Source organism: Panthera uncia (genome assembly GCF_023721935.1).
Source record: "Panthera uncia isolate 11264 chromosome A1 unlocalized genomic scaffold, Puncia_PCG_1.0 HiC_scaffold_17, whole genome shotgun sequence".
In the NCBI taxonomy this organism is placed as follows: Eukaryota; Metazoa; Chordata; class Mammalia; order Carnivora; family Felidae; genus Panthera; species Panthera uncia.
Window position 1 is genome coordinate 91,169,401 of NW_026057577.1, and position 26,099 is coordinate 91,195,499.

The 26,099-nt window shown below is 49.8% G+C and overlaps 1 protein-coding gene and 1 non-coding gene across 3 annotated transcripts in view; one reads left to right on the forward strand and one right to left on the reverse strand.

Annotated features, from left to right (window-relative positions):
* ERGIC1 (endoplasmic reticulum-golgi intermediate compartment 1) overlaps positions 1–26,099 on the reverse strand; it is a 101,562-nt gene that overhangs the window by 52,231 nt on the left and 23,232 nt on the right. The window contains exon 2 of one of the 2 annotated variants that reach the window (XM_049648687.1): positions 1,580–1,641. In XM_049648687.1, the coding sequence (XP_049504644.1) occupies positions 1,580–1,641 (62 nt within the window). Of the gene's footprint in view, positions 1–1,579; positions 1,642–26,099 lie in introns of those variants that run through there. The other variant, XM_049648688.1, reaches the window with a different exon arrangement.
* On the forward strand, positions 4,691–4,793 carry LOC125935869 (U6 spliceosomal RNA). The gene has a single exon (XR_007461850.1). It is a non-coding gene; the product is annotated as a U6 spliceosomal RNA (small nuclear RNA).

Below are 26,099 nucleotides of genomic sequence, written 5' to 3' on the forward strand. Positions count from 1 at the left end.
GGAGGGTCCCTCTCTCGCAGGAAGCACTGGAGAGGCCGGCAGGGGGTCAGGCCATGGGGTGCAGGGAAGCCTACCTTTCGAGAGATGTGAAACTTGAGACAAGTCACTTCACCTCTCTGGGCCCATTTTCTCCTCTGGAAAATGAGGCTATGAGGTTTTCCTGCGTGCATGGCACTTTTGGGTTTGTTTTGGTTTTAATAAACTTCTCATTGTGGAGTAATAGATGCAGAGACGGTACAGAGAGTTCCCATGCGCCCTTCATCTGGCTTCTCCTCACGTTAACATCTTACATAACCACGGTATGCACGTCAAAACGAAGTAACACCATACAGCACCAAAACTAAGCTACAGACATGACTACAGGTTTCTCTAGTTTCCCCACAAACCCCCTTTTTCCTGTTCCTGGACCCAACCTGGGATCTCACTTTGCATGTAGTTATCCTGTGTCCTCAGTCTTGAATCTGTTGACAGTTCCCTCTTCTTCCCAAGGTTTTCGAGACCTTGTCACTTTTGAAGCGTACTGGCAGGAGTTGCGTAGAATGTCCCCCAACCTGGGCCCCGATGATGCTTTCTCATGATTGGGCAGGCTTGGGCTGTTTGGGGAAGAATGTTCGGAGGGGAGGTGTCCTTCCCATCACGTCCCATCGGGGGTGCATGACGTCCACAGGACGTCTCACTGGCTGATGTCAACCTTCATCACTTGGTTGTCTCTGGGCATCTACATAGGAAAGGTACGATTTCCTTTCCACTCTCTGCTCTTTCCATTCTCTGCATCACTGAGTCCAGCCCATACTCCAGGAGAAGAGAATTAGGCTTTACCTCCTGGAGTGGGTATTTATCCATCTACATTACTATATTACTTGGAATTCTTCTGTTAAGGAAGAGCCATCCCTTCTCTCCCATTGATTTACGTCAGTACACTCTCATACTCTTTTTTGTAATTCTTTGGCACGTAAGACAATCATGTTATGATCTGTTACTCCGACTACCCCTGTGTTAGCCTTTGGCCTCTTTCATGTTGCTCCTGTGTCCTGCTGATGCACCCCTAGCCCTTTTTTCCCCCCTCCGGGAGCTTCTTTGCTTTTTGGCCCAAGATGACCCAAGCTTATTATGCTCTCTTCCTGCCCCGGCCCTGGAACCAGCTCTTTCTTTAAGGAGACTTTAGGTCCTTTTACTGAACACTGGCATTTAGAAACCAAAATCTGGTGCAATTCTTCTTCTTCTTCTTCTTCTTTTTAATGATTAAAAATGTGCTTATGTCAAAAACTCCAGTAGTCTAAAAGGGAAGAAAAGCCCTCCTGACCCCTTGAGCCCCAGTCTCCCCTCCCAGGGGCAATTGCTACTGGTGATTTCGGGTGTATCCTTCCAGAAACAGATAATGCTGATACCTTGCAGGGTTCTGGTGAGAACAGAGATGAGACGAGGAACTATATGAAGGGCTCGCAAGATGCCCATCCTTTGTCCTCTCCTCCCGTCTCTCCTTTTCTCCCTGGTTCAGCAGTTCTGCACAGGGAGAGCAGGCCCGGGTACAGGAGGTGGGGAGGGGGTGAGGACAACGGCAAGAAGGATGGCTACTCACTAATGGCCCCGGTGTATGTTGGCTGCGTAAGGTCCTTGGGCACCTTCCTGTAGATGTCAAACCTGCAGAGAGCAAAGCAGACAGGGGTGAGGTGGGCGCAAGGGGTGGGTCTCAGGGCAGCAGGGAAGATGGTTTAAGCTTGCTTGCCACTTGGGCAGCAAGCCACAGCTGTTCCTGGAACCAGGTCCTCCTACTCCTTCAGGTCACCTCCCCCAGGAGGCCTGAAGGAAAGCCCTCTGATGGGACCCTGCCCCAGCCCCTGGTAGCATTTCCTCACAACACTTAGAACCACCAGGCAGGACCCTCATTCGGTTACGTTTCTGGGTTGGTCTCCCCACCCCCCCCATCAGAACGGAACTTCCACAAGGGCAGCGATCTTGTTGGGTTTTGTCCTCCGCCCACGTCCCCAGACCCTAGCACAGGCCTGGTGCGTAGAAGACACTCAGCAAGCCCTTGTGGAATGAACTGAACCCGCGTCTTGGGTTTCTCTAACGATGAAGGAAATAGGGAAATGCACCGTCTTTCCTGAGTTCCATGACGGCACTGCATTCTTGCCCGGTGTCACCTCTCCTCCCCCTCTTCCCTTTCCTGCCTCCCCCCCCCCCCCCCGTCTCCCCCGCCCCCCCCCCCCCCCCCCCCCGCCCCCATCCCCCCCCCCCCCCCCCCCAGCTCCCGCAGCTTGCCTGTGGAGTTCCTTCCTAACTCCAAGGCGTGAAGTTAACAAAATCCTGCCTGGAGCCCAGTCTCAGCGTTAGCTTGCAACGGCTCTGGCTCGTGTCTAATGGGGGTCTCCTCCCCACACGCAGAGCAGATGCCTTGATGCCTTTCTTTCATATGGGTCCCACCACAGCAAATGAGGGTTGTGGGGTGCAGCGGAAGAATCTGGGATCTGGGAGTCAGACAGACACAGCAGATTCTGGCCAGCTATTTAAGAGTGAGGATCCTGGAATCAGACCACCCTGGGTTCAAATCTTTTGGGCTGGTCTCCCTTGTTTGTGGCTACTGTTACCAGGTCCTGCCAGGCCATCGAGAGGAGTAACGGAAATAAATGTCTGTGGTGGATTTACACAGCATTCACAGAGGAGGCGCCTCACACACTTGGCTTCCTTCCTGTCAATTGAACCTGAGCAGGCAGTTCTCACAAAGCAGAGTTCTATCCACGCAGTGTTCCTAGGCTCCCGGGCAGGATTTGGCATGGTGAAGAGGCCGGCTGCTCCAGCCCTCGGGGGCTACCAGTTGGCATGTGGTTCCTCTTTGGTGATTGGGAAAAGCTGTTAGCACCCTGCTAACCTCAACGCAATGACTTGGAAATCTTGCATAAGATCTGATGCTTGACTACCGTGGGCTCGTGCTAACTGCACGTGAAACGTGCTGGGTTTCCTAACACGTCAGGGGAGAAGATATTCCTGTGGGCTGCCAAGTTAAAAGGTAACACTTTCTCTCCGGCCTGCTCAGCTACCAGTCTTCCGTTCTTGGGCCCTTAAGGGGCACTAGAAACTGGGGCTGGGAGTGTGGTTGAGCGGGAGGGGTCCACGTGACTCAGTTCTCCATACCTACTCATCTCCCTTATTCGGAAAATGCTGACCCCTTTAACCACGAGGGGCATGTAAGAGATAAGAGGCATGTATGTACTGTGGAATTAGCCCAAGTGGGCTCAAACGTGACTCCACCACTGTTCAAACTTGGGCATGTCACTCACGTAACCTCTGAGCCTCAGTTCCCCTGGCTGTAAAATGGGGCAACGATACGATCTCGTAGCATAGCGGTTAAGGCCAAGTGACTTAGTGCATAGAAAGCACTTAGAACTGTGCCTGGCACCCAGGAAGTACTATATGAATATTTATTTGCAGGCACTATTCTTTTTTTTTTTTTTCCCCGTTACTATTGTTAATGTTTGGCTGACTAACATCTACGAGCACCTACTACATGCTAAGTCCTCTCTTAGGCACTAGGACACAGGTATAAGACTCAGCCCTTGGCCTTGTGTGCCTACAGTTTAGCAATAAAGACAAAGAAGGAAATGGAAGGAGGGTACAATGGTGTTCCTTCATAAGGTTTGCTGAAGGTGCTAGGGGGACCCAGAAAGCGGTCCATGGGGTGGTCCATGAAGCTTCTGGCAGCAGGTGATGTCTGAACAGAGCAGGAGGATGGGAGGCAGGGTAGGAAGAGGCATAAAGCAGTCCACGTAGTGAGAACAGCAAAAACAGGGGCCAAGAAAGACGACCAGACCTGGCGTGCTGGAGCGTGGAGTTAGTTCACCTGCCCGTGACCCTGGGACGGGATGATGACCGAACCTGGCGTGATAGAGCGCAGAGTCCCCTTGCACGAGGCACTGGGACGGCATGGAATGACAGGCACCAGAGAGGTGGGAGGGGCTTACAATCCACCTTCCCTGTCCAGTTAATACCAGGTCGCCATCCAGGGCCCACAGGCAGAAACTGGGCCTCACAGTTTAAAAACTTTATCAACCACCACTTCAAAACTGGGAGTTTTATGGGAAGTCAGAGGTCACTCGGGGTGAGGAGGTGGGGGCAGCTGAGGGCAGAATGTCAGAATCTGATAAGCGTGAAGAGGGCAGAGATGGGAGACTGACACATGGGGGTGGGGGACACTAATCAAATATGTAAATACAGTGAGGATAATGGACGCCCGGGGCTCATTGCTGGGAAAGGGAGGTCTATATGGAGGGAAAAGTAGAATAAACTCTGTGCTGCTAGAGTGGAAGTGGAGGTTTCGCTGTGGATTCATGATTTTCAACATCCACCAATACAGAAATACACATCCTATTCACATGCATTTCCTGGCTCATTCCACAGGGAGGGTCCGGGAACCGTGACAGCCAGATAGCAAACAGCACACCAGGTACTCAAATGTTGGCTTCTAAATCGCCCTCTCTACTTGCAGAAATGGCTGATTCCAGGGCTACGTGAGGAAAATCCAAGATGAACTTGGAACACCTTTTTATGTCAGAAAGCAAGACAGTGTTCAAAGAAGGGTGGGGTCACTGGCCAAAGAAAGGACGATGTGAGCACTAAAATCAAAAATCACAGTAATAGGTTATAACCCGTTGGGTAAAATAGGAAGCCGTGGATCTATATAAAGAAATGAATAGTGCTCGCTCCAGCAGCACATGTACTAAAACTGGAACGGTACAGAGATCAGCACGGCTCCCCGCAAGGACGACACGCAAATTCGTGAAGCTTCCGTATTTGTCAATGCCGTTTGCAGCGACATGGATGGAAGTGGAGGGTGTTATGTATGCTAAGTGAGATAAGTCAGTCAGAGAAGGACAGATACCATATGTTTTCACTCCTATGTGGATCTTGAGAAACTTAACAGAAGACCATGGGGGAGGGGAAGAGGGAAAAATAGTTACAAACGGAGAGGGAGGAAGGCAAACCACAGGAGACTCTTAAATACAGAGAACTGAGGGTGGATGGGGGGTGGGGGAGAGGGGAAAGTGGGTGATGGGCATTGAGGAGGGCACTTGTTGGGATGAGCACTGGGTGTTGTATGGAAGCCAACTTGACAATAAATTATATTAAAAAAAAAGAAATGAATGAACCCAAAATTTGATGAGAAACAGGATATTTATATACCTTCAAATACCACCCCACAAAATCCTTACTAATTACAAAGGGAAAGAGAGTAACGTTACAGTTGAGAAACTTGACATCATCTTGACCAAGTGACCAAAGTGAGTGTCACCAGTAAGGAGACATATCATGTGCCTCCTGGTCTGAGATATTGGGGAAGGCACACCATTACACTTGTGTGGGAAACTTGCTCAAAATGCACAACCTCAAATGAATCATGAGAAAGCCACACACAAATCCAACCGGAGGGTTCATGCTATAAAATGACTGGCCAGTACTTGTCAAAGGTATCAAGGTCATTCAGACAAGTAAAAGGCTAAAGAACTTTCAGAGATTGGAGGAGACTAAAGAGACATGACAACTGAATCATGCAGGATGTCCCAGACGAGAGAAAGGACATCAGGGGGACAATGGTCAGGATTTGAATAAGAGCCATGTATTAGTTAATACTACGGTATAGTGTTATTTTCCTGGTTTTGATAATGGTATTTTGGTTATGTAACATAGTAATATTTAGGGAAGTTTCAGTAAAGGGCTTATGGGAAGTCTTTGCATTAGTTTTGCAAATTTTTTTGTACGCCAGAAATTATGGCAAGATAAAAAGTTAAAAAGGCTCTTTAAAATTTAATAGAATTATAAAAAAAAATTGTAAGGGGGAGATTTCACATAAAAATCCCACACAGCCTGCTTTCTTTATACATACCTGGTCCCTCTAGGCTTCTGATTTTGAGGTGCTGGCTTAACAAATGTTTACTGAGTGTGCTGGGTGTCAAGAATACATCTTTGTTGGGAGTGAGAATGGCGAGGGGAGGGTTGAATGAACAAAGGTCTAAGAGAGGAGGGTAGACTTGGACCAAACTACAGGAAGCAATAGTGATCAAAGGAAAGAGGTGCTCTAGAAAGAGTCACTGATGTGAAACCAAGATCACTGCCAGCCTGGGCACTTTTACATATACATATTTACATGTAATTCTTACAATAACCCTGGCAGACACTGATATCCCAATTTTTCAGAGAGAAAACCAAGGCTAAGCTATAAGCAACTTGCTCAAAGTCACCAAGCCCGTGACTAGTAGAGCTGGGATTCAAACCCAAGTCTGAGTCATAGGCCATGGCCCTTCCACTGCCCTATACTTGTGGGAACCAGTATAGAGGTCACTTACTGGTAAATTAGTCTCAGAGTTTTGCTTACTTTTCCACAGATGCTGCCCAGAGCAGGTGAGAATCTCCTAAAAGACAGGGACCAGCTCAAAATACATTAATTCACTCAATAGATATTTACTAAGTACTTACTGGCAGTATTCTAGATATGGGAAAATGGAAGTGGTCAAGGTAGACATGGCCCCTGCCCTCATGGAGGTGCCAATCTAGTAATGCTTTTGACTCCTTGAGAAGGGCCACCTAAACAGAATGTTCTCTAATGATTATCCCATTCCCATGCCATCAATCTAAGCTGTGGAGTGGTGGTGGGGTAAAGGGAGAGCTAAAAAGACCCTGGGTTCAGAGCTGACCACAAGCCAAGTGAGTCAGCAGTGAATGTCACTAAGAAATGGGCCACAGGAAGACTGGTGAGAACCCAGGCATGTGACAGACAGGGAAGTGAGCCGTCGTCCTCTCTGGTTTACATTAGTCAGTCCCTCACTGCGGTGATGTGGTGATGTGATTAGCTGTGGCCACCCACTGTCAAGAGAATATGGAGGAAAGGGTAGAGAGTGTGGAAGAGGGGGAAGGGGTGCCTAGTGCATATCTAGTGTGTGCTCAGCTCATGCTATGCCTTTGGCTGGCATGTTCTCATTTAATTCTCTTGACTGGCCTTCAAGTTAGGGATTTCTAGCCCATTTTACAGATGAGGCTCACAGAGGCTGGTGGTTTGGCTAAGCTCACACACCTGTGAAGTGCCACAGCAGGACTCTGAATCCAGGCCTAATTTACGTTCTTGCTGTTTTTTTTTTCCAACCATGTGGGGCCCAAACTGAGACCATGTCAGTGGAAAATGCTTAGGAAAAAAGGTTAAAGAACTAGAATTGATTAGCCTCAAACAGAGAAAGCTAAACTATGGATTCTTCATCACTGTCAAGCAAAAAAATGCTCTTTTCCTGCCCTCCCACCAGAGTATGATTTTCTTGAGGCAGGAGCTGGGCCTCCTTGTTGCCCAGCCCTGCCCAATCCAGGCCCCTGGAGAACTGACCTGAATGAATGAGTCAATGAATGAATCTGCACAAAGATAAGATCCACTGGCTGGTCTTAAAAACAAGATTAAGCTGAAATGGACAGTGGAGAAGCTGAGTCCTCAGGGGTTCCTTGTACTGGATACTGAGAAATCTTCACTTCAAAGCGGGGTGGGGGTGGGGGCAAAGTGGACTTAAATTAAAGTAAGAGAACCATCAATTGGACTTAAGGAAGACTGATCCAATGCCAAGTGCCAGGACAATGGCAGTAGTGACTGGAGCTAGGCTGGCAAGAGGTTTATCGTTGCTGGGACAGGATACAAACACAGAGACCCCACAGGGGCCTCCTGCCTTCAAAACCTTCCACTGTCAGGTCTAGAAGGTTCTCTAAGATCACTACGTCCAACCCAATCATTTTACAGATGAGAAAACGGAAGCTTTAAGAAGAGTGACTTGGGGCGCCTGGGTGGCTTGGTCGGTGAAGCGTCCGACTTCGGCTCAGGTCATGATCTCACGGTCCGTGAGTTTGAGCCCCGCGTCGGGCTCTGGGCTGATGGCTCAGAGCCTGGAGCCTGTTTCCGATTCTGTGTCTCCCTCTCTCTCTGACCCTCCCCCATTCATGCTCTGTCTCTCTCTGTCTCAAAAATAAATAAACGTTAAAAAAAAAAAAAAAAAAGAAGAGTGACTTGTTCAGTTCGAGGTGCAATTAGACACAGAATATTTAAATCAGAAACAAGCCAATAAAAAGCTGATGAAATCCTTGTTATCTCTCATATGCTAGTGGTTCCCAACCAGGGGCAATTTTGGCCCCCCAGGAGACATCTGGCAATGTCTGGAGATATTTTTGGTTGTCACACGGGGGACTGGGGGTGTTACTGGAACCTAGCGGGTTAAGGCCAGGGGTGCCAATGCATCCGACAATCCTGCAATGCACAGTAAAATCCACCCCCCCCCAACAAAGGATTACTGGCCCCAAATGTCCAGAGAACTGAAGTAGAGAAACCATGTCGTACGAGACCAAAACTTCACATGTGGGAAGCTCATTTTCCCACTGAGTCTGTGTTCTGTCTGAAAGGCAGCCAGTTGCCTCTGCTCCCGCTGGGTGAAGTCATGGCCACGGCCTCGATTGCCCCCACGGAGACCAGCGATCTGGATTAAGCAGTCTTTCCCTCTCCTTTGTGCTCTGTGCCTGAGAAAGAAGAGCTCACTTGGAGAGACCTGGGCAAAGGAACCCACAGAGAAACAACGAGGTCCACCTAGACTTGTGGCTTACCGTGACAGTCGAGTAAGTCCAAGGGTCACTATTTTAATAAAATGCGCTGAATCTGCGCCTCTAACACATCTTACCTTAAGATCAAACATACATCAACATTGGTACGAGGAGCTGATGAGAATATAGGATTTACTTAACAGAAACTACTCTACAGGCTGCATCTAGCCTACTGAGTGAGGAATGGCCGCATAACCTCACCCAAAATAAACACGCATACGTCTTCCTCTGCTCCCAAGCAAGGAAATTGCCGCTGGAAATCTCTGACTAATGGATTTCTTCTGTAATTTCTTTTCATAGCAGAATGCCTCAGCTTTGCTATTTTAACTTTTGCTGCTTGGGACCTCACTTCTCCCTTGCTCTTGGAGACGAATCTCAGATCACTCTGTGGTTCGCCATATGTGGGCGGCTACCAGGCAGGCAGGCACTCGTGATGTCACTGTTTCCAAGGCTTAATGAAATTAGACGCCATTGAGGAGCAAGTCATTGGAAGTGGTGGGTCACTGGTCCCAAAAATAGCCAGCAAGGCTTTTAGTTGGTGCTGTGGCCTGGTCACCCCTGCCCACCAGCCTGTCAAGAGGCTTCAGTGCCAAGTACCAGGGAGTTAGGTGAAAAGTGTGCTTGCTTGTTCACTTACTCATTTCTTCCACCTTACTGAGAACCACTGGTGTGGTGGGGGGGGGGGGGGGGGGGTGCACGCGCACGCCTACGCACACGCGTGTGCATGCTGGAGGGCACATGGAGGTAAATGAATGTGTCAGAGCCAAGCACGGGCAGGGAAAGAACCCTACAAGCACCAGTTCTCTTGAACCCTAGAATCATTCTCACAGCTCCCTGAATCCTGTCCTTGACGTCCAAACTGCTAATAAGAGCCCACACCAATCCTTCCTCTGTCAGAAGGAAGGGGAAAAAAATCTGTCTCCCTCTCCAGCCCAGAGAGAAGAGCTTAGAGGGTGAATCATGGCCATCACAGCTACTCTGTGGCTGTCCCCTTTGTGAGGGACCATTGTGCACCCAGTCGTGGACTCAGAGTTTGCGTTCATTAACTCAAGTCCTTTTCACAACCCTGTGTAGTAGATTCCTTCATTCTTCCCATTTCACTTGCCCAAGATGCAGGACTCGACGCCTGCCATCTAGCTTCAGGACATACGCTCTAACCGCTGTGCCACAGGCCTGCCTGAAGCACGCAGACAGGCCGGGGGCTGAAGGAGTGGAGGTCTGGGGGCTGACCCTCTGCACAAAGCACTTCCACATGCACAGTTCTCCCTCTCCAGCCCATCCCCTGAGGCTCTCTCCCCAAATCTCGGTGCCTGTGTGGAGGTCTCTATCTATAGGCTGTTCTCCCAGCTCCAATTGCCTCCACTGTGACCTTTCTCATCCCAGAATACCCTCTCTGACCACAAAGTCCTGGTCTTCCCCCTCTCTTCCTTCCCACAGAAGCCACTAAGTCTGGCCAAAGAGGAAGAAGAGCTTCTAGAAGGCACCCCCTGACACAGCCTGCCCCACCTTCCCAGACTCTGTGGACATATACATTCCTGGCACAGCCCCAATATGGCTGCAGGGTCCTCTACTCTGACTGGACCTAGTCGAGCCAGATTTGTTCCACAATCTGTGGATCGTGCAGGGCCTGGCCCATTAATGGCACTCAGCAAATTCCAGATGAAAATACAAAATGACGTATGTGCAGGCTATTCGCCACAGCACGGCTGTAATAGCAGACAACTGGGTACCATCCAAATGTCCATCCAAGGGGACCGGTTAATAAACTATAGACCAAGTGGAGGACGATCCAGCTGTAAAGGGGAATGAGGAAGGTCTCTTTACATCAAAAGAAAAAAGCAAACGGTGGAACACTGCTTCTGTTAAATTTTAAGCATATGTTTGGGGGGGGGGCGTGGATAGTGACAAAAAATGATTTATATCCTTGCTTACATCTTCATATTTGTGATGTTATAGCCACAGATTTAATTTGTAAGAGCCACAACGTCCATCAACAGGCAGAAAGATAGGTAAATTATGACATATCCGCACAATGGACTATTACCCAGCAATAAAAAGCAATGAAGTATTAACATGAGCAACAACATGGATGATTCTCAAAACAACTGTACTGCATGAAACACAAACTAGGGTACATGTGGTATGATTCCATCTATATAAAATTCTCATCAGTGTTTAACGGGGTGCTCGGTATACGGGTCTTGAACTTCTTTTGTCACATGTATCCCTAAATATGTAATATTTTTTATGCATCGCCTAAGAATGGTAAGAGTAACCATTTTGGTTACACCTGTTGTTTCTTTTGGAAGCTATAAAATTTTAGACAAGTACAAACTAATCTAGAGTGACAGCAGGCCACCAGTTGCCTGGGGACGAAGGAAGAGGTGGGCACGAGGAAACTTTAGGTTCACTATGTTGACCGTGATGATGGTTTCATGGGTGGATACATGTTAAATTCCTCAAACTGTCCACCTTAGGTATGTGAAGTTTACTGTATGTCAATTATACCTAAATAAAGCTGTTAAAAAATGGTAATGGCTAAAACACATCAAACAATCTGTGAGTGCATAACGACACTTCAAAAAACAAAACACAACAAAAGCTTCTTTGGACACCTTTGAAGTTATTAGGCCACCAACTCCTTATTCTGAAAACTAGTAGATAGAAAGTACTTATTCTGACTTTTTTTTTTTTTTTGTACACAAATGCATTTCTAGGTAACCAAATAGATGATGAAGGTGAAGTTCTGTTTTACAGAATAATTTCAAAGAATAACACAGAAAGACTAATAGAAGTAGAAAAATCATCATTGTGTGCCTTTTGATAAAACACTGGATCTTAGCAATGATCCGAAACTTAGTAATAGATAATTATAGTGGCTAAAATAAAAATAATAGTGGCTACAGCCCCTGGAACCCAATGATTAACCTTAGTATCTCAAAGAGAAGACAACCAGTTATTCTGTACCTCTCAATGCAATGCAATTGGAAGTACACAGCATACTTCTTAATAACTGGCCTAGAACAACCTCACATCTCACCTTCCATGTAATCCTTATCTCACAGCAGTCTGGCCTCTGACATCAGCACCCCCCCCACACACACACACCACTCTCTCTTCCTGTGCTATGTAAGACCACCCAAGAGTCACTAAGGGCCAGAAGCCATTGGCTCTCCTCAGTACTGCCCCTGCTCTGAACCTGTTAACTGCCCCTTCCTTCCTGGATCTCTCCTGGCTGCCTAAAGTACCATGGCATTCTCACTCTCCGGCATCCTCTCTGTCTGCTCCTTTTCCTTCTGCTATCCCTGATATCCAGGTGTGCCCACAGGGGTCTGTGTTCAGGCCTCTTCTCTTTTAGGTCCCACAGCCAACTCATCCATGACTTAATTTCCCACGCCAAGTTCCAGAGAGATGGGAGAAAGTCAACAAGACAGATGTGGATGTGGTCCCTCTCCTCAAAGAGTTCATACAGTAATGCCCAAGGAGTTTCCTCACTTCCTGGGGTGTCCTCCCTGCCCCCCCTCATACTTGATATGTCCAGAAGAAAACGCAACAGCTGCTCACACAAAACCTGTTCTTTGGGTCCCAGAAGGAACCTCAGGGATTGTGGAATCCAAACTCATGCAGCTTCAAATAGTTAAAGTAAAAGAGAAAGGGCAGCAGCATTTTGTGTTAAGAGACAAGCCCTCCTGACTCTTTCCAAGTCACCATCAGTGTCCTCCAGGGGCTCCCAAACGCCTGAGAAGTCGTGAGGTATGCTGTGCTGGCTGCAGGGGCTACAGCGAGGAGCAGCAGAGTCAAACTGGCTAATCGGGAAGAGGATGAAGAAATTCTCAAGGAGTGTTTTAGATGGTCTATCAGAAAAAAGGGAGTGGCCTCACTGGGCTGGACAGTGCCCTTCGCCTGTTACCTGGACTGGGCTCGTCAGGAGAACAAAGCTCACGCCCAGCAGGGAGGGAGCATCAGCCTAAGAGCTCTAAATCCCAATGCAATCTGTTCCTTGAACAGTCAAGCAAGCTTGCTCCCATCTCAGGCCCTTTGCCCTTGCTGTTCTCTGTCTCTGGAACATTGTTCCCTCAGATAATCTGCATGCTTGCTGCCTCACTTCATTTACACCTATATTCAAACATCACCTCTTTAGACAGGCCTGTCCTGGCCACTAACTAAAACGCCTCTTTCGACCTCCTTACTCTACTGTCTTTTTCTGTGTAGCACTTAAGATCACTGCCTGAATTTATGTTGTCTTATGTGCATTTGTTCATTGCCTGATCCCGCCATTAGAATATAAGTTACAGGAGAGCAGGGACTATGTCTGCCTTTGAGTTCCACTCTATCTCCAGAGCCTAGAAAAGTGCCTGGCACAAAGGAGATCCATAGAAATACTTGTGGCATGGATGAAGGAAGCAGCTTTTCTCCAAGTGTGGTCCTTGCACCACTGCCTCAGAATCTGCCAGGTGGCTGATCAAATATGCAGATTCCAGGGTCCCACTGTAGAATGAATGAAACCAGGATGGGGTGAGGATGGCAGGCATTTGTGGAAAAAGTGCCCTTCAGGAGATGCTGGTGCATGCTAGAGTTGCTAAGGTATCAGCTGTGTGTTTATCTCCAACTTCAAATGTATTTCCTAAGGACCACAGGTCAACAGAGGGATGAGAAAAGGGACTGGCATTTCCTGGGCTCCTTACCCTGTGAGCCAAGCATTACTGAGGACACTTGACCTACTCTATCCCCCTGAATTCTTCCTACCACTCACGAGATGCCATCGACAAATGTGTAAACTGAGGCTCAGAGAAGCTGAGCCACCTGCCTAAGCTCATACAACCAGCAAGAGGCAGAGTCAGGCTGGAACCCTGGTCAGCCTCACCCAGAGGCTCCTAAAAGCTCTGCACTAGCCCCTGGGCCCCTTGGCTGTCCACGCTCACCACTGCCCTCCTGTGCCTGCCCGCAGCCTGGCACCTGCTGTGGGTGCGGTGGGCACTTGGTGAATGAGAAAGGGAGGTTTGGAACTGTGGTGTGACGCCGCCCCGAGGCTCTGGCAGAGCACAGCTGGACGGGGGGCTCCTCACCCTCACTTGCCTCCCACGCGCTGTGACAAGTCAGTGAGTCCACGCTCGCACAGAAAGAGGAAAGCCTGGTGTCAGAGCCTCGGGACGTCAGGCAGCCGGGGCCTGGCTAGGAGTCCAGCTTCCCACCGTCAAGGCCACAGGGAGCACAGGCCAGGGGACGGCAAGGGCCCCCAAAGTGTTTCCAAATCACTGGAAACAGGACGCAGCTGCCGGCCCCACACCAGGACACAACATCATCCCAAGTGTGGAAGCTATAAATGGAAATGTATTCTTAGAGGGGCAGAACATGAGTGGGGGTTTTTCAGAAATGACCCATCATCGGATAAAAATACAGATGGCATTTAAATGCTGAGCGGCAGGAGCTATTCCGGGGATTGGGTTCTCATCCCTGCGGCTCCCAGCCAGGGCATGGCCTTCAGCAGAGATTTAAAAGGAAGAAACTACTGATGCCGGTGTTTTTAAGTTTAGGAGGAAAGTATTTGGGAGAAAGACAGCTGTGCCAAGACAGCTGTGGAAGGTGCACCCTTTGGGGAGAGCCCAAATGTCACCTGACCTCCACCTGCACCCGCCCGGGGGATTCAATTTTGCTCTCTGCTATGAGACCACCTTTTGAACAACATTCTTCGCTACCTTAAGAAGTGGGCTGAGTTCTGGTGAGGCCTGGGGATAAAAGCCCTAAGAGAGGATCAAGATTTTAAGAGGCTGGCCGGTCAATGAAAGTATAATAAAGCCATAGCTGAGGTGGATCTGATGTCATGGAAAGAGGAAAGAGAGTATTTATTACGCCCGCCTCTTGGCTCATGAGTCCAAACCGTCCAAGACACAAAAACTAGGTTCAGCTGTTTTTTACAGAGAAGGAAACTGAGACTCAGAAAAGACTGTGTAGAGTCGCAGACTCTCAGGCTGAGACCCTGAACCTGGAAAGATAAGCAGAAATGAGGCTGGAAGAAAAGGGCAGAAGGGTGTCTCAGGGAGAGCAACAGCTTCTGCTAAGGTTCATGGCTCCAGAAGCCCAAGGTCACTCAATTAGCATATGGCAAAGCTGGGATTTGCACCACCATCGACCTGAACACGAAGTTACTGTGCCAGGCTGGGAAGCAGCAGAGTGTTTTAGAAAACGAGATCTGGCTGACCAATTAAAAGGTGAATTTTTCAACAATCCCAGGGATCAAAGTGTTCTCCTTGGTGACCATTCTCATTTGGACACATCTCAGTATTTTTCAGTCGTTCCATAAAAAACAGGTTACAAATGAAAAAATAAAGCCAGGGAGGGTCTTTAGGAGAACCGTCTTGGGCTGGCCAGTCCCCGTCTATTACCTGCCCTCCCTCCCACGCACCTCGTGTCCCCACCAACACTCTTTGTTCCAGAAAGGCCCATTCTTTCCCAGCTCTGTTTATTTACATGCACTGCACCCTCTGTCTGCATCACCCCTTCTCACTCCTCCTCCACCAGCTCATTCTTTCTGTCATGAATGAGTACTTACTGTGGACCAAACACTGTTCTAGGTGCTAGGAATACAACAGTGGTCAGACACAAAACTCCCTGCCTTCACCTAGTTTACATCCTAGTAAAAGAGACAAACAGTGAATGAACATGTCAGTGCCCATGAGTGTCATGAAGAAAAATAAACCAAACTAGGAGACAGCATATACTATAGGTGTTGTTTTAGACAGGAGCAGGGGGATAGCTCTCAGAGAAGCCCCATTTGATAAGGTGACACGCAAATGTACATCTAAATCAAGTGGGAGAGCAGCCACACGGCTATTCAGGGAAGAACATTCCAGGCAGAAGGGATAGCAAGTGTAAAGGCCCTGAGGCAGGAAGCATACTTGGGAGGTTCCTGGAATACAGTAAGGAGCCTGGTAGAGCTGAGGGGCAGGAAAGGGCAGAAGTCCCAGTAATTCTTTAAAACTCAGTTCACACATCCCTTTCTTTGAGAATCCATCTCTGATTAGCCACAGGCTGGCTGAGGCTCCACCTTCTGGGCTGCGCACAGTCCCTGAGCTTCTCTCTGTCACCATCCGGCACATGATGTGTTGTTACTAAACATGTGTGGACCACAATCATGAATGAACAGTACAGCGCACTCTGTCTCATTAATACTATTTGTGTTTTCCCCTAGAAGTTGTGGATTCCTGCAGTGCGGGAACTGTCCTTAGTCTCTTGGGGTCCCTAGTGTCTGGCACTGAAATCTTAAGTGGGGAGCCTCATCTTTAAGTAACAAGAGGCCCACTGGGCTGCAGAAACTGGGTCTTTCCTGGGCCAAGAGCTCACCTGAGATGTGCAGGTGAGTCCCCTTCGGGAGCCACTGGCTTCCTAACCACCCACCAGCAATAGGACTTCATAGAGGGGGTCTACAAGAGGCGGGGGGGGGGGGCGGTGAGAGTGGGATGGGAAGGGGATGTCCTTCCCACCCCCAGATTTCCAATATCTGCCTCACCCTTGCTTTCCTCAATAGTCCACGGCTTATCTAAGTCTTTAAGGAAAGCCCACATGGGAAGATAAAAATGTAAATCCAATTCACTAGGGAGTGACTACTCATAGACAGAAAATGCCTTTTCCCTCTGAAAAAGATTCCAGGAAACATCCTGAGAGTGTATGTGGGGGAGGGGCAGAGAGAGGGAGAGAGAGAATCCCAGGCAGGCTCCGCACGGTCAGGGCAAAGCCTGGCATAGGGCTTGATCCTGGGAACCATGAGATCATGGCCTGAGCTGAAATCAAGAGCTGGATGCTTAACTGACTAAGCCACCCAGGTGCCCTGACACTGTATGTTAAATAATGAATTTAAATAAAAACTTGAAACTACAAAAAATAAAAGGAGAGGCGTCTGGGTGGCTCAGTCGGTTAAGCATCCGATTTCGGTTTAGGTCATGATTTCAAGGTTTGTGGGTTCGAGCCCCACATTGGGCTCTATGCTGACAGCTCAGAGCCTGGAGCCTGCTTTGGATTCTATGCCTCCCTCTCTCTCTCTCTCTCTCTCTTCCTCTCTCAAAAATAAATAAACCAGGGGGCGCCTGGGTGGCTCAGTAGGTGAGTATCTGACTTCGGCTCAGGTCATGATCTCACCATTCGTGAGTTCAAACCCCACATCGGGCTCTGTGTTGACAGCTCAGAGCCTGGAGCCTGTTTCGGATTCTATGTCTCCCTCTCTCTCTGCCCCTCCTCTCTCTCTCTCAAAAATAAACATGAAAAATTTTTTTTTTTTTTTTGGGGGGACAGAGAGAGACAGAGCATGAACGGGGGAGGGGCAGAGAGAGAGGGAGACACAGAATCGGAAACAGGCTCCAGGCTCCGAGCCATCAGCCCAGAGCCTGACGCAGGGCTCGAACTCACGGACCGCGAGATCGTGACCTGGCTGAAGTCGGACGCTTAACCGACTGCGCCACCCAGGCGCCCCAAAAAATTTTTAATAAATAAATAAAACATTAAAAAATAATAATAATTTTAAAAAATGAAAGGAGCAGAAAGGACCAAGCTTGGCCCTTGGCTAAAACAAGGAGGCCTAGAGTGGCTAAAAATCAGGAAGAAACAGAAATCTTGGGTCCTATTTGAAATCACCAATTTAAAAAAGATCATCTTTTTTAAAGTCAAACAATATGCAAATTAAAATACTTATGTGGCTCATATTTGGCCTGGATACCATCAAATTTATGAACTTCGTCTTAAATCTTGAGTTTTTGTGTCAGAATAGGCAGTACAACTATAAAGATAGCAGAGGGCAAAGATATCTAAATGTTCTAGAGCCAGAAGAGAACTTTGAGATCACGGAGTCCCCGCGTGGCCAAGAAGGTTCGTCTCTGGGATCAATTCCAGGCTGTCCAGCTGTGAAGGCTGAGATGGATCAGCAAAGTCTACCAAGGCAACAGGGTCACCAGTGACATGCTTCCTGGGTATTTGGCAAGGCTAATTTAGTCCAGATCCATTTTAAAGGCAGAAAGACCGAGGCCCAGGAAGCTACGCTCAACTGCCTAATGTCACATGTGAGAACTACCTGTGAGTCCCAACAGAGCTCTTTCCACAACACCCAGATGCCCCAAATCTATGGGCTTTGGCAACTTTTATCTACCAAAGACTCATCTTTGAGAGAAGTCATCTTTAAACCGACAATGCAAGTCAATAAGAAAATTAGATTTTTACAGTGATTCATTTTACCCATGGCTTCTTAGAGACAAAAGCTTTTCTAAACCATGAATGGGGTCTGAGCCCTGACGCAGCCATTTGAGGACGCTGCCCGTGGCACACACACGGTCCCGGGCGAGGGCCTTGAGCTGGCCGAGGGGCCTGGCACCCGAGGGAGCCTGGGCCCACTGGAGGGCTGCAGCCTGCCTCCAGCTCTCCTCCCTCCCTCTCCGTGTGAGTCAGGACTCCTGACTTCAGTGTGCTGGTGGCAGAGCCTTTAGTTTTACTTCGCTCTTGAGCAAAATGTACTTTTCCAAAGGCCATTGATCCAACTACGCCTGAATTTTGCAATGCCCTGGCCAGCCTCCTCTGAGCACATGCTGTCCCAGGGAGTAGGGACAGAAGTATGTGGTTATCACCTCCCCTTACCTTCTCCTTCCTTCTCCCCAGATGGGACGGAACAGCGGCCCGTCTCCTAGCAGAGCCCAGTGGCATGCCTGCCATCCCTTTGCTTCCCCTGGTCACCCGACTGCACCATTACCTCCCTCTGGCTCCCCATGCGGTGCACGCTCCTGAATTGGATTTCAAACCACACCTGAACGCAGGCCTGGAAGAATGCCTGGAAGAGACTAGCCCCCAGGCAATCTAGCCAGGGAAGCCCCCACATCCTGCAGCCCCCCCCCCCCCCCCCCCCTTTATATCACTGCTCGGGGAAGTGGGAAGAACACAGGTCAGGGGAGAGGCTGGCGGCAGCTCAAGCATTAACAGGTGCCTTGTGTACTTGCCTGCCTTTTGAAAAGGCTATTAGAGCAGTTTCAGATTTCATAGCAAAACTGAGAGGAAGGTAGAGATTTCTCATATAACCCCTGCTCCCCACACACGCAGGCTCCCCCACCGTCAGCAGCCCCCACCAGAGTGGGACACTGGTCACAACGGGTGAACCTGCATTGACACATCATGACCTCCCAGCGCCCGCAGTCTCCACATTCGGGCTCACTCTCGGTGTGGACAAATGTAGGGTTTGGACAAATGTAGAATAGCATGTATCCATCATTACAGTCTCATATAAAATAGTTTCGGTGCCCTGAAAATCCCGGGTTCTGCCCATTCGTTCCTCCTCCCCCCCCCCCCCCCTCCCCCGGACACTCATCTTTTTACTGTCTCCAGAATATTTTTACCTTTCCCGGAATGGCATACAGTTGGAGTTATACAGCATGTGGCCTTTTCAGACTGGCTTCCTTCACGTGATATGTGCTTAAGGCTCCTCCGTGCCTTTTCATGGCTTGGTAGCTCATCTCTTTCTAGCACTGAGTAATCTAATCTCAGTGTCTGGATGTCACAGTGTACCTGGTTTTTCAGTCCCCAAGGTGTGGATCTGCAGGGCCAGGGGCACTACTGCCTCCTGCATTAGCTGCATGCCTTTGGACAAACTGTTCTCTGAACCCCCAGTGTCTGTCATTTGTAAAATGGGGATAAAAATACTGCCTGCCTCACAGGAGTAAGGGCTGCATGTGGAAGCGCATGCAGGGCATTGATTACAGTTCACAGCACGGAGCAAGCACGTGACAGATGTTAGCTGCAATTACCATCATCGCTGGCACTGTGACTGCCTCTAGCACTCGTGGGTCTATTACCCTTGCCTTCTCTGCAGAGTAGCACGGGAGGAAGTGGAGACAGGCCAGGCTTTGGACTCACACGGGCTGGGGTTCAAATCCTGACTGTGCTTAGGCAACTGGCTAGACCTCTCTGAGCCTCAGTTTACTCATCTGTAAGGTGGAGGTGGGGTGGGGATTGCAACCCCCCTCCTAGTGCTAGGAGATCAGTAAGCGGAATGCAGAAAAGAGCCCCTGGCGCCCAAGAGGCACCCACGAAAGGTCAGTTCCCAGCTATGAGGGAGAGGTCCTCAGTATCTGCTATGGACAGCCCTGCTGAGTCCACAACGCAGAGAAGGTAAACAGCGGGTGCATCTGGGGTTGGGGACGAAAGCCTGCTGGTCGGTTATCAGGGCCAGGAGGGGTGTCTACAAAGCTGAGTGAGTACAAAGAAAAATGAGAGCTGTCCTGCCTAGCTGGCACCCAGAGGATGTCAGCCAGGATCAGGGGCAGTCACGCCTCCGCAGCCGGCCAAGGCCTGGCTGGCCATCTTCTTAGCATCAGATGACAGCAGAGGGCTGAAACACAGAGGCAGCAGCCAAGGCCAGCTGGCGGCTGTTCCTGTGGCCTCTAAGAGGCGGAACCAGGGACACAGGGAAAACTCACAGGACAACATCAATCAAAAAGCTCACACGTGCCCACCAGCAGATTCCGTGGAACTGGTGGGCCTGAGCAAGAACGCTAGCATCCTCCCATGAGACCATCTTGGCCTTTTACCCAAACAGAACCTGCCCACCTGGGAGGCCCATTGCCCCCTACCTGTGGCCAGAATGGGCAGTGAGGTGTCACACCCTGACCGCGCAGTGCCAGTGACCCCAGGAGGGAGGGACTGTCAGGATCCCCACTTTCCAGATGAGGAGGGTTAAGGCCGCTGTGAGGGAGCCTCAGAGCTGGAACTCAAACCCGTGACTTCTGGACTCCCCACAGCTCGGAGTCAAGCCCGGAGTCTGCAGAGGCTCCACTCAAAGGCCTCCTTGTGGCTGGTTTCCCACCACTCTGCAACTGCACTGTTGCCCATTCACTCATTTGGCATCTATCCCACAGACATCACTAGCATCTACTCTGTTCTGGATGCTGGGCTGGGCCCCTGAGATACGACATGGGCCAAACGAAGCCAATCCCTGCCTGCCGCAGCTAAAGTCAAAGAAAACTCCGCAACGAACGTGTAGTCAGAGGAGGAGGTGAGCGCCTGGAAGGGACGGCCCGCGCACCTTCTGCCCTCTACCAGAAGCGAGGCTGGAGAGTATATAGGTCATGGTGGGCTGGAGCCGGCCTTTCTGGCGGTGAGTCCCAGCTTTACCACTTCCGGCAGAGGGCTTGGGGGATTCAGTCAAACAGCGCCCATCTCATGGGGTTGCTCTAAGAGGGGCCATGTGTTAGAATGCGGGAAGTGCTTACTTAGGGTCATGCCTGGCCCCGAGACTGAGTGCTCACTACCTTACCCATCACTGGCCACAGGGGGTGACGTACAAAAGGCCACAAGTATTTGCTTCCTCCCAAAGGAGAACCTTGTTCTCCCCTCCAAGTCCCTCTGAGAGCTAGCTAGCTGCCTTGGCAGGCGTGGCACCAGCGGGCCCAGAAATCAGGTCAGAAAGAGGGGCACGTGGGCTCCCTCACAGGTCCAAGAGGAGACACAGACAGGGGCTGCAGGGACCCCCAAGTTACAGCTGCTTCACACGGGTGGAAGCGTCTTCCCTGCATACCCACCTCCCACCCCCCCAGGACTCTAACTCCTCTGCTCTCTTCCTGCTTCTCCCCAACTGGCCTTTCCTTCTGGACTCTGCTCCAACTCTCCTGACCTCAATAGCACAGAGCTGAGGTTCTGAATTCCAGAAAGACTTGGAATATTAAAAAAAATTTGTCTGGCTCAGCAATGAAAAAAGCGTGCATGCACACACACACACACACACACACTCTCTCTTTCTCTCTCTCTCTCTCTCTCTCAATTTAAGGACCCATTAAGAATTCATACACAGGCAGTAAAATCTCCTGACACACACAGGAAGGATTAATACACACTTAGGAAAGCAGTCATACTAGGGTGCTGGTAGGGATACATCAAGTTGGAAATGTGAGAGCTGAAGAGGAACACGGGGGCCTAAGTTTGCTCCTTACAGGGGTGTGGGGGGGGGTGGATTAATCTCTATGCTATGTGTCTAAAATATTCGATGAAAAATGGTTAAGAAGACTGAAAGTACCAAAAAGAATCAGACACTACAATACAGAAAAAAATGTATTACACACCTGTGCAACACGGGTGAGTCCCACAATCTCACAGATGTCACGCTGAATGAAAGACCCCCACGTTTCATATATAATTCCATTTACGAGCCATGGGGAAGAGGCAAAACTAACCAGTGATGAGGGAAGTCAGGAGAAGGACCACCCCTCTCGGCAGGGGCACTGGCTGGGAAGGGGCCCAAGGGAGCCTTTGGAGGTACTGGTAAGGTTCTGTGTCCCGATCTGGGGGTGGCCCTGTGGGTGTATGTATGCAAAGAGCCACTGAGCTGTATGCTTAAGATGAGAGCATTTTACAGTGAGCCATGCTATGTCTCAATTTAAAAGTGAATTAAAAATTTAAAAAGAAAAAAAAAATCAAATCACTGGCCAAGTTTGGGAACCCTCTGCACTGGCTTAGAATAATAGTGAAGAGACTAGACTGTTTTGGAATTTCTTTCCATACCAGCTTGACATTTGATTCCCTCACTCATGTATCTATTGATGCCTCCTCTGGGAACAATCTTGAGCAAGGCCTAATGGCAGATACACAGGGGAAATGTTCCAAGACCCAAAGTACATTCACACATGTCAGGCTGACCGAGACGGGAATCCTGGTTCTGCCCTTACTTGCTGTGTGACCTGGGCTTGGTGATGCCCTCTCTGACATCCGGTGACCTGATATGCAAAATGTGGTTAAGATCAAAGAAGACCGTGTTCACCACTGTGCCTGGCATGTACTATGTGCTCCCTGCCCCCCTCCCCCCCACCAAATAGGACTTGCTAGTATGGTTCATGCTTTAACCCTCCAGAGCAGCGTTTATCAACTGTATGTTATAACCGATTAGTGGGTTGAAAAATCAATTTAGTGGATTGCAACCAGCATCAAAAAAAAATTAGATTACAACAGAATAGAAATGCCTGTTTGCACTGCCCATAATAAAGGAAAGCACTGTTGTATTATGCTTTTAAACATTACAGGCTAGGTTACGATATAAAACGTATTTCCTATAGAAGGTAAATGTCAACAACAATTAAAAGCCCTGTTCCACTGGGGCGCCTGGGTGGCTCAGTCGGCTGAGTGTCTCACTTCGGCTCAGGTCATGATCTCGCGGTGAGTTTGAGGCCCGTGTCGGGCTCTGCGCTGACAGCTTGGAGCCTGGAGCCTGCTTCTCATTCTGTGTCTCCCTCTCTCTCTGCCCCTCCCCCGCTCATGCTCTGTCTCTCTCTCTCTGTGTCAAAAATAAATAAACATTAAAAAAAAAAAAAAAAGCCTTATTCCACTGAACCCCACACATCACTGTGACATGGCAGGTACCAGCTCAACGTGACAAAGCCCAGTTCTTTGAATAGTACGGGAACAATAATGCATTATAAGAATAATTCTAATACCTCTAAGAAGTCATGCTTTTTTGTTTTAAGGTCCCAAATGCTCTGAAGTTGAGGGAAGATCAACAGAACCCTAGGACACCACAGAAAACAAATCTCAAAACATGAAATTAACTTTGGAACAATATTATTAAGTAAATCACAATTGGGATTTCACCAGTTTTTCTGGTCCAGGGTCCAACGCAGGCCCCCACGCTGTATTTGGCAGCTGCGTCCCCTCAGTTTCCTCCAATCTGTGACAGCTGCAAGTTCTCCCTCATCTGTCACAACTTGTGACACTTCTGAAAAGTGTGTGCCAGCTATTTTGGAGAACGTCTCTCAAACTGAGTTTGGCTGATGTTTTCTGGTGCTTCTGGCCAAGGCGTGCATTTCTGGGAAGAATCCCACCATGATGTGCCTCCGTCAGCGTACCACATTACCGGTGGTGTTAGGCTAATTCATTTAGCTAACAAATATTTAGTGTCCACTGCTGGTGTTGGGGAAATAGAAGTGAACAAGGCCCACGAATTGAGGAACTTCCGTTCTCAGGGAGGGGACAGATAAAATTCGTGATCGGCAAAAAGGAGATGTGATTGTTTTAAAGTGTGCGGAGAGCTACGACCCTTCCAGGTGAGTGGTTGGGCCAGGCCCCTCCAAGCAGACAGCTGCAGGGGAGGCAAGGAGAGGGTCACGCCCAGAGGCTGCAAGAGCATTCCAAGCAAAGATTCTGAGGTGGAGGGTGAAGTCAACCTGGTTAAGGAGCCGCAACGGTCACCAGGGCTGAAGCACAGGGAGGGGATGGTGGCACAGGATGAGGTCAGCGAGGAGCGGGGAGGATGGATCACACAGGGCCCTGCAGGCTGGGAAAGGACTCTGGACTGTTCTCCACGGTGGATCTGAAGCACAGCACTGAGTGCCCAGGAGGGTGGACCAGTTTTCACCCAGAGTGACCCCAGCGGTCAACAACAGAACCAGGCTCCAGCCAAGGCTGGCCTAGTCTGCGTCCGCCCTGGCCAGGCCCTTCCTCCTCCACACAACACCGGCCCAGGCCCTTGGGCAGGGCTCCAAACACCGTGGAACTCAGGGTCTGGCTCTGGAATATGTTTTTGTGCTCACAAAGAAATACGGGTGTGGCTAATGCCCCTGACTTCCTCCTCACACGAGATCCTCTGCATCTCCTGCTCCGGAACGTCCTGGGTCTGGAGCCCATGCTTGGCACCAGCCCAAGGACCGTTCCCACCGAGGCGCCCGCGGGCCTCGATTCTGCCACACAAACCTCAGAGCAGTCTGGCTCCTTCGAGTCCTGAGATCTGCACGTGCGGTTTCCATTTCCTTGTCTAGCAAGCTCACATTCGCATAGTACAGTGCAGCGGTTAAGGGCACCGATTCGAACCCAGGCATCTTGGCTCTGCCGCTAGCCGGTGGCCCTGGGCAAGTGAGCTCCCGATAACATCATAGGGGTGGCCATGGGGATGAAATGTTAATAGGGACGAGAAGGCAGAGTGGCGCAGGTGCCCTGAGAATGTTATTTCATTTCAGTGTTGGCTGTGACCATTATCAAGCCCCCCCCCCCCCGACCTGCTCAGGCCCTCCTCTGTTCCCCGATGGGAGAATTGAGCCTTAGGTACCTGTGGGCCCGCAGCTCACCTTTCCCTCCCTGCCCTGGCTTGGGGCCGAGCACTGAATAAATGCGGTTTGTCAAAAGAATGAATAAATAATGAACAAACATGTATGAGTAGGGGATGAGTAAATATACGTCAAAGGTAAGATTTAAAAGTGTATTACTCAGGACAAATACTTTTCAACAAAAGTGCTTCTGGCAGAGTTGTGTGATTAAGACGGGGCCAGTAGGCACAGGGAAAAAAAAAATTAACAGAGATAACCTGGCCAACATGTAACTGAGAACCCCAAAGAATAGACTTAGGAATTTGGAGGTGGAGAAACCTGGCTTCCAAATCCTGGGGCCACCACGACTACTACTGCGGCCCTGGAAAGGCCACCACGTACAGATGGGCAGGCTGTGCCCTGTGCAGGGGGCTGGCAACTAGCCCCCACTCAGCTGGAGTTGGTGTGGGGACTGCGTAGGGCTCTAGGAGCCCTGAAGAAGGGAAGTTTTTTAAGCAATTCCCACAGAGGTGGCAGAGAAGTGACCCGCAGCTCTCGGCACCCTGTGGCAGCTCTCTGAGCCTGCAAAGCGGAGCCAATGACAGCAGCTACACCTCTCCTACCGGGCGGGTGGACGGCATGTTAGCCCCCACCCCTTCTGTGCCCAGTGCTTGCAGCAATGCCTGGCACACAGTAGGCACTCAGTGCCACCTGCTGAACGAATCGATGGGCTAACGTTGTTAGCCCGGCCTTCCCCTATAGGCAGCACCCCCGGCCTTCCCCTACAAGCAGCCTGTAAGTCAGGTTCCAGTGCAGTGGGCTCAGAGGCGGGCGGGACTGTGAACTGTAGTAAACTCTCACACCCTTCAGTCTGGAAGAAAACAGAAAACAGAAAGGACATGGGGTGGGGGGTGGTAATTTGGGGCCAGAATGCAGCCTTTTTCAGTCAGCTGGGAAAAGTGATAAGGAGGTGGCCGTGGGAACCATGGGAATTGGGGGGGGGGGGGGTAGAACGGGCCCCATTCACACAGAGAATGAAGGTTATGGCCCCAGCGGAATGTGAGTTGGGTGTGGGGCTGGGCCTGGGAGCAAAGTTCCTGAATGACCGGCTGGCCGGGCCGGGGCCTTAGTCCCCTCTTGGGAACCTGCATGGCCAAGAGCAGTGTTTCATCAAAACAGGAAAAATCATAGAGGAAAAATGCACATGTAAGGGGACTGGTATTTACAGGGAACAGCCCTGCCTCCACCCAAGGCCTGAGAGGATGGACTCGGGGAGGGGACAGAGGGGAGCATGCAGGGGAGCAGAGCTCTCCCCAGTAAGGCCACCCACTGCCCACCCGGGCCTGGGGACTCCTGAGAATCTGAAAGTGAGCTTGGACCAGGTGGTATAAGGAGAAGGCAACGTGAACCTCACAAGTCATGCCCTCAGAGCACGTTCCTCCCCGCCATAGGCCTCGT